This window comes from Dromiciops gliroides, chromosome 1, assembly GCF_019393635.1.
Source record: "Dromiciops gliroides isolate mDroGli1 chromosome 1, mDroGli1.pri, whole genome shotgun sequence".
NCBI lineage: Eukaryota > Metazoa > Chordata > Mammalia > Microbiotheria > Microbiotheriidae > Dromiciops > Dromiciops gliroides.
In genome coordinates, this window is record NC_057861.1 from 414,668,586 (window position 1) to 414,684,137 (window position 15,552).

The following is a 15,552-nucleotide window of genomic DNA, read 5'->3' on the forward strand; positions in this document are numbered from 1 at the left end:
AAAGAATGATGTTGGGGCAGCTAGGTGGCCCAGTGGATAAAGAACCAGTCCTGGATTCAGGAGGACCTGAGTTCAAATCCAGCTTCAGACACTTGACTTTTGTTGCCCCCACAAAAATAAATAATAATAATAATAATAATGATAATAATAATAACAAAAATAAAAAGAATGATGTTATGGGAGGCTCTACCATAGACAGAGATGCCCAATAAGAGGTGTTTTTCTTTTTCCTTTCTATGTGAGAAAAAAAAAATTCTGTCCCTTTTTTCCATGTCCTTTTAAAACTATTTCAGTGAAGCTTTCCTTCATTCAATCATTGCCCTCCTCACTCCCTGTCAAAGAATCATTTTCTCATTTGGAAAATATTTTCATTTGCTGAGGAACCTTGCTTACCAGAAGAGGTTAGGGTAGAGGAGTCACCATTATCTGAACCTCATCTATTTAGCCTGACCTTTACTTAAATAGAAAAATCAATTTGAACAGTCCAGATTCCAAGCTGTGTAGTGCCCTGCTGAGCAGACATGAGATCCTATATATGCCCTGGGAAGGCCACATTGCCTTTGAAGTCCTTCACCCTCAGGGCCTGCCATGTTCAGCTGCTCAGGGGAGGAGAGAGCCTGGCTCTCCTGACCCAAGCAGCTGCACCGCAAAGCTTTCTTTGGCTGTTAGTCTCATTGTCCTGGGGATTCTCTTGGGAGACCTAGCAAGGGGAGGGGGAGGTCCATGATTACTGGCCTTTTACTACATTTAAAAATAAATTAAGAACACATATGTACACACACATATATATACACATACACATATAGATATGCATATATATATATATACATATACATACATAATACAGTAAAAATTCCTAATAATAACAATGCCAGAATCAGCATGGGATAGTGAATAAAAAGTTGTCCTTCTAGCCAAGAAGCCCTGGGTCCTAGTCCTGCCTCTTTCACAGAATCTGTGTGACAATGACAAGTAATTTAACCTCTATCCTTTACGTAAATCTCTATAATTCTTAACTTAGGAACTATGAAGTTTAAAAAAATTGTTATACTGGGGGCGGCTAGGTGGCACAGTGGATAAAGCACCAGCCCTGGATTCAGGAGTACCTGAGTTCAAATCCAGCCTCAGACACTTGACGCTTACTAGCTGTGTGACCCTGGGCAAGTCACTTAACCCTCATTGCCCCGCAAAAAAAATAAACAAACAAAAATTGTTATACCTATTGCAATATAATTGGCTTTCTTTGTAATCTGATGTATTTTATTTTATACTTCACCAGATTTCCAAAGGGATCCATGAAACAAAAATCAATGAGACCCCATTCTAAGACTAGAAGTTGCAGAGAAGGCACCAATTTGCATTGGTAGATGAAGCTTCCTCAGTTGGGTATTCCCTCTACTATTGAAATTGCTGGTCAGGTCCCTACCCCATTCCCTAATAATAACAATAGCTCACACTCATAACAGACACCTTTAGACCATACATTCCAAATAATAACAATAGCAGTTTGCATTTTGTAAACTTATCTTATTTGATCCCTACAACAATCCTGTTATTATTCCCATTTTCCAGATAAGGAAGCTGAAGTTCTCTCTTCTTTGATCCCTTTGAAATACACACCTAGTAGTGGTATTGTTGGATCAAAGGGTGTGCGTATTTTAATAGCCCTTTCGGCATAGTTCCAAATCCAGAATACTTGGATCAGTTCATGACTGTACCAACAATGTGTTAGTGTCCTAATTTTTCCACATCCCCACCAACATTTGTCATTTTCCTTTTCAGTTTATTATATTATTGCTTGATTGTATTATTTTTATTATTTTATATTAGCTAATCTAGTAGGTGTGAGTATGGTACCTTGAAGTTGTTTTAATATGCATTTCTCTTATCAGTAGTGATTTGGAACATTTTTTCTTGTGACTTGATAGCTTTGATTTCTTCTGAAAAGTGCCTATTCATATCCTTTGACCATTTATCAACTGGGGAATGGCTCTTATTTTGATAAATTTGGCTCAGATCCTTATATATTTCCTTCAAGTCTTAACTAATGTCCTACTTTCTCCAAGAAGTCTTTCCTGGTCCCTCTTGATGCTGGTCCCTTCCCTATGAGATCATCTCAAATTTATCTTGTATATAACCTGTTTGTTTTCTTGATATCTCCCCTGAGTCCCTTGAGTGGAAAGACTCCTGTGCTTTTCATTGTCTTCCCAGCCTTAATGCAGTGCCTGATAAATAGTAAGTACTTGATACTTGATACTTTGTAGATTTGACTTGAAGCAATTTTTAAAAAAATTATCTTGGACATATCCCCACAAAAAGAAAAACTGTGGTCATAGCTCTGAATCAGACATCTAAAATGCCAATGTTTCAATTCAACAAACATTTATTGAATTCGCACTGCATGCTCTGTGTTTTGAGAGTGGCTTCTTGCCAAAGAATTGGAGATCGAGGGAATGCCCATCAGTTGGGGAATGGCTGAATAAGTTGTGGTGTGTGAATGTAATGGCATACTGCTGCAGCATGGGAAATGATGAGCAGGCAGATTTCAGAGGAACCTGGAGGTACTTAAGTGGACTGGTTCTGAGTGAAGTGAGTAGAGCCAGGAGAACATTGTTCACAGTAACAGCAGTATTATGTGATGATCAACTGTGATAGACTTGGTTCTTCTCAGCAGTGCAAGGATCCAAGACAATTCCAAGGAATTCATGATGGAGGGTGTTCTCCACACACAAAGAGAGGAACTGTGGATTCTGATTGCAGATTGAAACATACTGTTAGTACTTTTTGGCTGTTTTTGTTTCTTTTTTGAGGTTTTTCCCTTGTGTTCTGATTCTTCTTTCACAACATGGCTAATACAGAGATATGCCCGATGTGATTGTACATATATAGCCTATATCAGATTGCTTTCTGTCTTGGGGAAGGTGGAGGGAGAAAAATTTGGAACTAGCGATCTTATGAAAACAAATGTTGAGAACTATCTTTGCATGTGGCTAGAAAGTGATAAAAATACTTTTATGGAGAGAGAGAGAGAGAGAGAGAGAGGGAGAGTGAGCGAGAGAGCGAGAGAGAGAGAGAGAGAGAGAGAGAGTGAGCGAGAGAGCGAGAGCGAGAGCGAGAGCGAGAGAGAGTGAGAGAGAGAGAGAGAGAGAGAGAGAGAGAGAGAGAGAGAGAGCGCAAGCGCGAGCACCTTCTGACACATCTTCTTCCCATGCCAAGGACTTAATAGCCAATTGTCAAAATCCTATTCACCTGATTGCAAGACCTCATACAAATACTACCTCTTCAAGGAAGCCATCTTGGATTCTCACCTCACCCCCACCCCAGCTGTAAACAATCACTCCATCCTCCATAAGCCCATAGCATTTCTCTCTTCTATCATCTGGTCTTAATCTGATTTATTTGTCTTTTATCCTTCCTATTGGAATGGAAGCTCCTTATGGGCATAAACCATGTCTTACAAAGAACATTGTATAGCACCTAGCACAGTGCCTGGAATATAGCAGGAAGGAAGGGAATAAGCATTTATTAAATGTCTGCTCTGTACCAGGTAATGGCTAAATGCTTTATACATTTTAATTTCATTTGGTCCTTGCAACAACCCTGGGAAGTAGGTGCTTCTATTACTCTCATTTTTATAGTTCAGGAAACTGAAGCAAATAGAAGTTAAGTGATGTGTCTACAGTCATCCAGCAAGTAAATGTCTAAGGCTGTATTTTGACTCGGGTCTTCCTGATTCTGACCTTAGTACTCTATCCATGGTTCCACTTAGCTGCCTGTAGTAGGCACTAAATAACTACTTGTTGTATTTGAATTTGATTGAATTGAATTGAACCTGAATTTTGTCCACACAGAACTAAATTCTTTCACTTGCTATCATTGTGGTACAATATGAAAAGAGCAGTGTATACACAATCGGAAGACCAGGCTTCATATTAACCACTCTCTGCCTTATTTTCCTCATCTTCAAAATAAGGGAGTTGGACCATATGGACTCTGAGGTCCCTTCCAGCTCCTTCACACTGCAGGGGATTCTCTCCCTGGGCCCACCTATCGATCAGTTTTTTCATAGGGAAGCAGCACAAAGCTTGTATTTCTGTTGGATGGGAGAGCCACAATCCCTGCCCCCACCATCTCTCCTCCTTCAAGGAAGCCTGAGAAGACAGAGCACCCATAAATGACATCTCATTCCTCTGTGATGCATTCATTGCTAAGTCAGAGATGCATTCACCTGCTGTGTTGATGCATATCACTTTGATCTCAGCAGTGATTTTGCATCTGAGATTTAAATATTTAGAGAATAATTTGTACTTGATTAGCACATTCCATTTTGGGGTAGCAAAAGTATTTTACAAACACGTCTTCATTAATCCTAAGAGCACAGCAGGGAGATGGGCAGGTGGTGAATGATTTACACATGGAAATACTTGAAGCAAGCAAAGAGAGGATTTTTGCCAGATGAGAAATGAGTTCACTGGAGAGGGGAGCTGGGGATGAGAGGAAGAAGAGGGGAAGATACATGAGTATTAATCTTTTAAACATTTGCAGAACACTTTCAGGTTTTGGTTGTGTGTTTTTTTAAAAACTCACATTCTTTGTACTTATAACCCTTTATTCAAAAATATTTTTAAAGTACATATTACATACAAGGTACTGTTCAATGTGCTGGAGATACAACATGAAAAATGAAATGCCATCCCTGTATTCAAGAAACATGTTCTATTGGAGTACACAGCATATACATGGACAAGTAAATTACTAGATAATTCGAGGAGTGGCACAGGTAGGTGGTACAGTGGATAAAGCACTGAATCTGGTGTCAGGAAGACCTGAATTCAAATTGGGTCTCAGACACGTACTAGTTAGTTGTGTGACCCTGGGCAACTCACTTAACCTTGTTTGCCTCAGTTTCCCCATATATTAAATGAGCTAGAGAAGAAAATGCCAATCTACTCCAGTGTCTTTACCAAGAAAACCCCAAATGGGATCATGAAGAGTTGGACACAACTGAACAACACAACAAGAACAAATTCAAGGACAGCAACAGTGCTAACCACTAGGGGACAGTTGGAAAAGTCTTCCCATAGTAGATGACACCTAATCAAAATCTTTAAAGAAAATAAGAAGAATATCAGACAAAAAATAGGAGGTTAGGGTTAGGTAAATCCTGGAGTGTGTTCAAGGGGTAAAAAGCACAAAGACATGGAAAGAGGGGATGGAATACCTAGTTTGGGGAACAGAATTTGAGCACAACTGGATCAAATGTCCTGTTTCTGTGCAATACAGGTCCCACCATTCTTCCAGTCACCCAGGTTTGCAAAGTCATTCTCCACTTTCCATACTCATCCACACATCATATCTAATCAGTTGCCAAATCTCATCAGTTTCATCTCCTAAATATCCCCCTGCCCATCTCCTTCTCTTTATTTCTATCACATAAGCACCCTACTTCAGAAGGCCATCATTACCTCTTAGAGTATTGCAGAGACTAGCGTATAACCTCTTCATTGGTCTCCCTGTATCTAGGCTGACCCCTCTCCACTTTATATTCCACGTAGGTGCCATATGATATTCCTAAAGTACAGTTCTGACCACACTACTCTCCTATTCAAGAAGTTTCACTAGTTTCCCATTGCTTCTAGGATTTTTAAAAAAATCTTTTCTACCACTTCCAACTTTTATCTCCATCTATCTCAGTCATCTTCTCTCCCCTTCCATTCTACCCTTTAGAACCCTTGTTCTCTCTGTAAGAAACATCCCTTCCTTTTAGAACTATTCCTCTCATACTCTTTTTATCTAATATTCATGGAGACCTGGCTTCCCCCAAATAATATTGTGTTCCTGGCCATGCACCTTCTGTCATGCTCCTGGACCAATAGGGGGAGTAAGCAGAGAAGAATAAAATGGATAGAGAGGGAACTGGCACTCATGACATAATAAGAGAGATTGAAGAATTGGGAATGTTTGCCTTAATAAAGAAAGTAGGAACGTTATGGCTGTATTCAAATATATGAAGGAGAGATCAGACTTATTTAGCCTCAGAGGGCAAAAATTGGAGCAAAGGTCATAAATTGCATAGAGGTAGACTTTGGCTCAACATAAAGAGACAACTTCCTAATAATCAGAGCTGCCTTACATTGGGATTGGCTATTTGGGGAAGTAATGTATTCCTTATACCTGAAGGCCTTCAAATAGAGGCTAAAGGTTGGGGGTATTGTACAGAAGATTCCTGTTTCATTGGACTTAATTTTGTCTGTTTACAAGCATTTTTTAAATAATATTTTAATTTTTCCCAATTACATGTAAAGGAAAATTTTGACCCTCTCTTTTTATCCCCTTTCCCTCCTATTTTCCTGCAGGGTTAGAGAGATTACTCCACCCAATTGAGTGTGTATGTTATTCCCTCCTTGAGCCAATCCTGATGAGTGTTAGGCTCATTTAGTGCCCAGATTAAATAAATTACTCCACACAATGGGGTGTGTGTGTTAATCCCTCCTTGAGCCAACTCTGATGAGTTTAAGGTCTTTGAGCCTATTCTGATGACTGTAAAATTAATTTACTGCCCTGCTCCTCCCCCATCTCTTCCCCCACTCCATAAACCCTTTCCTGTTTCTTTCATATGGGATTTAACTCCATGCTACCTCTGCCCTTCCCCCTCCTCCAGTGCATTCCTCTCACCCCTCAATTTTACCCTAAAGATGTCATCATGGGATAGCTAGGTGACACAGTGCACAAAGCATCCACCCTGGATTCAGGGGGATCCCAGCCAAAACCCAGCCTCAGACAATAGATAGTTACCCACTACACGACCCCAGATATGTCCCCCAACTCCAATTTTTTATGATTCTCTAGGGTCTTGTATTTGAAAGTCAAATTTGCCTTTCAGTTCAGGTCTTTTCACCATGAATACCTGAAATTCCTCTTTTTTATTGAAGTCCCATTTTTCTCTGAAAGATTATGCTCAGTTTTGCTGGATACGTGATTCTTGGTTGTCATACCAATTCCTTTGCCCTCTGGAATATCATATTCTATGCCCTCTGGTCCTTTAATGTAGAAGCTGCTAGATCATGTGCTATCCTGACTGGGGCTCCACAGTCCTTGAATTCTTTCTTTTTTTTTTTTTTTTACAATATTTTTTTTTTTTGCGGGGCAATGGGGGTTAAGTGACTTGCCCAGGGTCACACAGCTAGTTAAGTGTCAAGTGTCTGAGGCCGGATTTGAACTCAGGTACTCCTGAATCCAGGGCCGGTGCTTTATCCACTGTGCCACCTAGCCGCCCCCGAATTCTTTCTTTTTGGCAGCTTGCAATATTTTCTCCTTGACCTGAGAGCTCTGGAATTGGCTATAATATTCCTAGGAGTTTTCCTTTTGGGATCTCTTTCAGGAGGTGATTGGTGGATTCTTTCAATTTCCGTTTTACCTTCTGCTTTTAGAATATCAGGGCAATTTTCCCTGAAAATATATTGGAAGATGGTGTCTAAGCTCTTTCCTTGATCATGGTTTTCAGGTAGACCAATAATTTTCAAATTATCTCTCCTGGACCTATTTTCCAGGTCGGCAGTTTTTCCAAGAAGATATTTCACATTGCCCTCTATTTTTTTATTCATTTGGATTTGCTTTATTGTGTCTTCGTTTCTCATTAAGTCGCTAGCTTCCATTTGTTCAATCCTAATTCTTAGGCAATTATTTTCATCAGAGAGCTTTTGTACTTCCTTTTCCATTTGGCCAATTTGGCTTTTCAAGCTGTTGACTTTTTTTTCATGTCTTTCCTGCATCACCCTCATTTCTCTTTCCATTTTTTCTTCTACCTCTCTAACTTTATCTTCAAAGTCATTTTTGAGTGTTTCTATGGCCTGAGACCAATTCATATTTTTCTTGGAAGCTTTAGATATAAGGGTCCTGACATTGACATCTTCCACTGAGAGTTCACCTAGATCTTCCTTGTCACTAAAGAAACTTTCTATGGTCCTCACCTTTCTCTGTCTGTTCATCTTGCCTTTCTTTTACTTAACTTTTAGCTCCTTAAAGTGGGGCACTGTTTCCAGGCTGCAGTATCCCAAGCTTCAGAAGTCCCAGGTGGTATGATTTAAGGAGAATCAGGTTGTTCACTCACCTGGCCTGTTCCCTGGTTTGTAGATGACCCCAGGCCAACTTGCTAATCAACCAGCTGTGTGTGTTATAGTTGTCAGCTCTGACGAGCTTGTGCCCCCCACTCCCACCCCGCCTGGGCCACTGCTACTGAAGCCTACCTCCTGTTTCCCAGCAGGGGTGAAAAACCCAAGTTCTGCCTCAGCACCAGCAGAGACCCCTGTAATCTCCCCCCCTGCCAAGGGCTTAGCCCTCTCATCAGACTGTGAGTTTAGTTCCAGATGACACTGGCACCACAGATGATTCAGAGGCTCTGTGGGGTCTCTTTCTCTGGTGAGTCCTTCCTGGGACTGAATCTGTGTCAGGGTGACTGTGGGATTGGGCTTCACTCCTATCTCAGCACAGCAGCTCCCTCCTTCTCACCTTCTAGGCTGTCCTTGGTTGGGAGATGATTTCAGCACATTCTTCTGTTGGTTTTGCTGTTTTAGGAATTGTCCTATGGCATTATTTGGATGTTTTTTGGAGTGATCATGTTATGAGTTTCAGGACTGGTTTTTGTATCTTTTTTATACCTAGTGGCACATAGTAGGTAATTAATAAATGTTTGTTGTTGTTGTTGTTGTTGTTTTGGTTTGGTTTTTGCTTTTTTGTTTTGTTTTGTTTTGTTTTTGGTGAGGCAATTGGGGTTAAGTGACTTGCCCAGGGTCACATAGCTAGTAAGTGTTTAGTGTCTGAGGCTGGATTTGAACTCAGGTCCTCCTGACTACAGGGCCAGCATTCTATTCACTATGCCACCTAGCTGATCCCCTTAATAAATGTTTACTGATTAATCAATTGAAGAAAGCAAGTGTTGCTGGATCATTGATAATTTGGAAGGAAATAAAAACTCAGATGACTAGAAAGATATAAAAAGGCAAGGTTGGAAAGGGTTTTAAGAGTCAAACTGAAAATAACATGTTCAATCTTGGAAGTAATAGATAGCCAGCGTTGTTTATTGAATTGGGGAATGTGACATGCTCAGAATGGCACTTTAGGACAGTTACTTTGGCAGCTGGTTAGAAGATAAATAGAGTGGGGTGTGAAAGACACTTGAGGCAGGGAAATTAGCCAGAAGGTTATTACTATAGTCCAAGAATGAGCTGATGAAAGTTCAGAGATCCTCTAACTCTGAGATTCAAAGAAGAGTGGAGAAAGAAGAAGGAAAGTACAATATAGAAATCAAAAAAAGAATCTGAAGAAGGAATGAGTGCTTATCAGTGTCTTAAGAGGATACTATCAGTATTAAAGAGGAATTATGGAGTATTTGGGATATATGCATATTTATGTATGTATCTATACATGTATCATTAAGCTTAAAAAATTCAAAAACAAAAGACTGAGTCCCAAAGAGTTTAAGTTTCTGAGGTGAGTTACATAGTTATCTGGGGGGAAAAACCAAGCTGGACTAATTTCTAGTCAATCCAATTCAAATCACCTAACAGTGAGCACTCCCATATGCAAAACACCACCCTACGTGCTATCTAATATTCTTTCAATTTCAACATGTTGTACAGGGGGAAAAAAGATAAACCTGGACCTAGAAAGCTATTATAAAGTTAAAATCACCCCCCTGGCGGATTTTGGTGCTGTTTTCACATGTTCTCTTTTCTCAGCCTTTCAGGGGCCACTTTAAACAGATTTTCAAGAGAAGCTGGGGCCCCCGCTCCTGTAGACTGCAACTTGAGCTCCTGGAGTCAATGGTCTTCATGTAACCCTTGCCAAAAGGAAATGGTAAGACATAGATTTTTATTTTCTTTTGAGCATACTCAAACGGGTTCCTGGAGATTGGCACCTCTAAAAAGAGGACCTGATTTTCAGTTCTGAAATCAAGGCTATTCACAAAATAGGCAGCTGTTTAGGCTGTCATTCTTTGTGAGGCAGGGAGAAGGGCAATAAAACCCGCTTTTTAAATAAATGCCATATTTTAATACCATAAAACTCCCTGAAGGTAGATATACGCCCTTTGTTTAAATAAGAAATTATATGGAGTTCAGATCAAGATGGCTGAACAGTAAGAAAGCCACATGAACTAAGAGGAACTCCTCTACCTCCCCAAGCATGAACTGTCACCAACAAGAAAATACCACCCAAGGGGACAGCTACATGGCACAGTGGATAGATAACCTGCCCTGAAATCATGAGGACCTGAATTCAAATTCAGCCACAGACACTTACTAGATGTGTGATCCTGGGCAAGTTCCTTAACCCTGATTGCCTCCCAAAAACAAACAAAAGAGGAAGGAAGGAAGGAAAGAAAAAGAACAATTAGGTTCTCTGATTCTAGAGCCACACTGTCTCCCCGAGATATTCACTCTAAAGACCCACAAGTGCTGAATTCATTTATCAGCAAAAGTCTACAATAGAGGGGATCTCTACCAGCAATGGAAGAGAAAATCCCAAAATTACTGAGTATCAAGTGGTTAACAAAGATAATGATATTCTTTAAGCTTATTAACTTTAATTAAAATTAATATTAATACACATGAAGTATCCTTCATATAAACATATAATCTCTTCTAAACTAGAATTAGCTTGAGATAAAAATGTGTAATAACCAAAGCAAAAAAAAAGAACAAAAAAGAATAATAAAAGCATCTATATTGACTATTTTTAAAAAGCTATTTAACACAAAGCAAATTTTTTTAAATGAGGAGAAAAGAGGAAAAACCAGTAATCCTCAAGGCAAAGTTAATCTCTCTAGAATCTAGACAGGGTTTAAATCTCAGATAAGTAGAATAACTAAAATGGTGTTAAAATATAAATATAACCACTTTCATATATTAGTGCAACTCATGGCCCTGGGTCCCCTATAAACCCTGAGATCATCCAGGCCAGGTTGGATCCTGGGGATCCAGATTGGATTCCACAAAAGGTCCTCAGGTTTCTATTTCTGCCTTTGATCCCACCCCAAGAAACCCTGAAGAAATCTCTAAAATAAAACTCAACTGTGGTTCATGTTTAGGGTTTCCCTAAAATATGAGTGGCAGGGTCCTCTCTGGAAAAGATAAATGATGTACAATATGAGTTGTTTATCCCTTCACCATAGAAACTGAACAAAAATGATTCATCAGCTTACTAGGAGAATTAAGAAAACATAAAAATTCCAGCAACAGACCTGACAAGACAAACACATGTTCCCATTACCATGCTCTTGTTCAACAAACCATGGTTATTGCTGAAGGTATGGATAGGTGGAAAGAGTGGAGATAAATCCCCTCCATCTAACCATCAGCTCTCTGGGGGGAATATATGTGTACTGCCCACTTTTAAGTATAATTTGCATTAACATTTTTTTCAATCACTTTTTTCTACTAAGACAATTTATTTTTAGTTTTCAACATTTGTTTTTATAAGATTTCTAGTTCCAAATTTTTCTCCCTCCCTCCTTTCCCTCCTCCCTCCCTAAGACAGCAAGTAATCTGATATAGGCTATACGTGTACAATCACATTAAACATATTTCTGCATTAGTCATGTTAAAATGAGAACAAAAGAGGAAAACCTCAAAAAAACAAAAAACAAAAAAAAAATAGAAACAGAATGGTTCAATCTGCATCCAGATTCCACAGTTCTTTTTCTGGATGTGGAGAGCATTTTCCCTCATGAGTCCTTTGGAATTGTCTTGAATCATTGTATTGCTGAGAAGAGTCAAATTGTTGATACTGTGTACAATGTTCTCCTGGTTCTGCTTCTCTTAGTCAGCATCAGTTCATCTAAGTCCTTCCAGGTTTTTCTGAAATCTGCTTGCTTATTGTTTCTTACAGCACAATTATATTCCACTACATTCATATGCCACAACTTGTTTAGTCATTTCCCAAGTGATGGGCATTCCCTCAATTTCCAATTCTTTGCCACCACAAAAAGAGCTGCTATAAAATTTTTTGTACATGTGGGTCCTTTTCCCTCTTCCATGATCTCTTTGGGATCCAGACCTAGTAGTGGCATTACTGGGTCAAAAGGTCCCATAGCCCTTTGGGCATAGTTCCAAATTACTCTCCAGAATGGTTGGATTGGTTCACAGCTCCACCAACAATGCGTTAGTGTTCCAATTTTTCCACAGCTTCTCCAACATTTATTATTTTCCTTCTTTGTCATATTAGCCAATCTTATAGGTGTGCGGTGGTACCTCAGAGTAGTTTTTAATTTGCATTTCTAATCAATACTGACAGAGTATTTTTTTTTTCATATGGTGATAGCTTTGATTTCTTCATCTGAAAACTGCCTGTTCATATCCTTTGACCAGTTCTCATTTGGGGAATGACTTGCATTATTATAAATTTGATCTAGTTCCCTATATATTTTAGAAATGAAGCTTCTATCAGAAATACTGGCTGTAAAAATTTTTTCCTAGCTTTTTGCTTCCCTTCTAATTTTGGATGTATTGCTTCCGTTTGTATGAAAACATTTTAATTTAATGTAATCAAAATCATTCATTTTGCATTTTGTAATAATCTCTATCTCTTGTTTGGTCATCAGTCACTTTTTTGATTCTAGAAATCAACAAAACAATAAATCAAATCCTGATCTGTAGCATTTGCTGATTTCTGAGATGCAAATTTTCACCTAAAAATTTAATAGTTGGCTCTCAATGGCAGCACACCCCTACCTCTAACTCATCTCATTGCCAAAGTAAAATTCCTTAAAAGTACAGATCTGATCACATAACCACCCAAATGCAACCAGCTCCTCTAGCTTCCTATTGCCCTTAGGAAAAAATATTAACTCCTCTATTTAGCTTTTAAAATCCTACATAGCCTGGCCCCCAACCTATTCTTCTAGTCTCATTGGGCATTATTCTAGGTAGGATTCTCTGCAGTCCAGCCAAACTGACTTCTGTGTTGTTCACACATAACAGTTCATCTCCATTCTCTGTATTATGGTCCTGGCCAACTCCACATGTCTGAAATCTCCCTTATTACTTCTGCCTCACAGAGTCACTTTTTTTTAGATGCAGCTCAGGCAGCACTTTTTGCATTTGACCTTTCCTGATTCCCTGAACTGTTGGTACCCTTGCTTCCAAACTACTTGGTATTTAACTACTTTGTATATATTTCTGTATGTGTTTTGTATAAGTTGTATTTATTAGCTTTATATTTATGCTGTATGTACTTATATATTTATTGGTTGTCTTTGTTCATTACAAGTAAGGATGATTTTATTCTTTGTAGTTCTATCCTCAATGCCTTAGCACAGTGCCTGGAATATAGTAGGCACTTAATAAATACTTATTGATTATTTGACCACTGAAAGTCAAAGGGAGAGAAAACACTGAAAAGGAATCCCAAAAGGTGGTATATTCATCCTCTTCAGTCCTTTTGTACACTATGGAGATTATTCTCAATAAAAGTCCATCATCCTGACTATTAGTCACCAGTCTTCCTTAGGACATTCCTAATCTCTAGGGACTAAAGAGGATTTTCCTATTAACCCAGCAAGGTGCATTTCCTTTAGAAAATAGAAAAAAAATGCATTCTAGCTTCATGGGATTTCTGTGATTACTCCTGCTACTTTAGTTTTAAAAGTTGAAGTCCAATTTATTACTTATAACAATAAACACAAATAGTCTGAATTCTCCTATTAAGAGAAAGACTTCCAAGGGTCAAGAAATTTTGCTTTTAGTTCTATGAATATATTGTTCACAAGAATGCAAAATCTAATGCAAATGTTATAGATAGATTAAAACTGTTTTATCTAAAATGTTATGCAACTGCAAGTTCATGATTATCAGATTATTAATAATTCAGATTTTAAGAAAATTGAAAGGGATAAACAAGAGCACCATACAATGGTAAAGGAAAAATAAATAAAACCTGTGTGTAAATTAACTTTTTATACATACCAAACAATTCAACAGTTAAATTCATAGAAAAGACATCAGAATAAAACAATAACAATAATAATTAGGAGCCCCAACTATTTAGCATCAAAATGTGACAAATTACATTAAAAGATGAACAATTATCACAAGTGCTCTTTTTTATCAGTTCTTTCTATGGGAGTGGATAGTATGCTTCATCATTAGTCCCTTGGGATTGTTTTGGTTCATTGTATTGCTGAGAGTAGTTAAGTCATTTACAATTGCTCATAGAACAATACTGCTGTCACTATGAACAATGTCCTCCTAGTTCTGCTCATTTCACTATACATCAGTTCATATGAGTCTTTCCAGGTTTTTCTGGGATCATCCTGTTTGTCATTTCCTATAGCACAATACCATTCCACTACAATCATATACCACACCTTTTTCAGTCATTCCTCAATTGATGGACATTCCCTTGATTCCCATTTCTTAGCCACCACAAGAGTTGCTATAAATATTTTTTGTACAATTTTCCCCCTTTTCTCTTTTTCATGATTACTATTGTTAACTGTTTCCCTCCATCCTATTCCCTTCCTCATGATATTGACTCTGTTATCTATAAAAGATTAATAATTAAACATGATTTGTGATATGGGATGACTCTTTGAGGGAGGAAGGGAGGAATATTTAGAAATTCTGAGGATTTTTTAAGAAAAAGATAAAAATAAAAATTTATTTAAAAAAAATGAACTTTTTAAAAATTGCAGATATACATGTGACAGGAGTGATCAAGTGTTTTTGGGGTGACCAAAGGAACCCCCTTTTTCAACAGGAACATATCCTGTGGAGTTTGTATCACTCTTGCCCCTTGCTAAGAGACATGTGTCTTCCTGGAATGACAATCATTGCCCTACTACAGTCTCACCCCAACAGTTATTTTCTTTTCTTTCTTGTTCTAATATTGAGATACGGACTACTTTAACTATGTCACAGACCCAAAAAGTAGATAATAATTTGAATTTATTTGACTATTTCTTTGTAGTGAAACCCCATTTGAAAAAAGTAGAAAGCAATATGACATACAGAATTGGCAAAATGAAATCCTTAAAGATTGCCACCAAAAAAGTTAGTATATACAATGTGAAATTTTATTTCCAAAGCTCATTTCTAGTTGTTTTTTTTCCCTATTTCATGTTGTTATTGAAAACTTTGTTTTCCTTGATAGCCAGTTGTGTGAATATCTTTTGTGGTATTCATAACCTCATATTTTTCAAAGAATAACCAGGACACCCCCACCCCCCCTCCCTTTTTTTTTAACAGTATCGTTCACGGACCATCGAGACCTTTGGCCAGTTTGGTGGAAAGAAGTGCCTACATTCTTTGGGAGACAGGCGTAGCTGTGAATCAGCTAGTGTCTGTGAAGATGAAGAAAATGATTGTGGAAATGATTTTAAATGTGAAACAGGTATTGTTTCTGTCATTTCACTTCTCCGGTGTAGGGTAAATTGCTTAGCTGACATTCTTGGGCATAGATTGTTCATTGTGAGTTGAGTTTGTACACAAGAATAAAAGAAATTAAATTCCTATTTTAACTAGAACTTCTAAAGACCCTTTGATATATCTCATCCAA

The 15,552-nt window shown here is 38.2% G+C and overlaps 1 protein-coding gene across 1 annotated transcript in view; it reads left to right on the forward strand.

The window, feature by feature from the left end:
- Positions 1-15,552, forward strand: part of C9 (complement C9) — a 70,777-nt gene that overhangs the window by 5,711 nt on the left and 49,514 nt on the right. The window contains exons 2-3 of the mRNA XM_043976030.1: positions 9,738-9,855; positions 15,243-15,387. Of these exons, the coding sequence (XP_043831965.1) occupies positions 9,738-9,855; positions 15,243-15,387 (263 nt within the window). The remainder of the gene's footprint in view (positions 1-9,737; positions 9,856-15,242; positions 15,388-15,552) is intronic.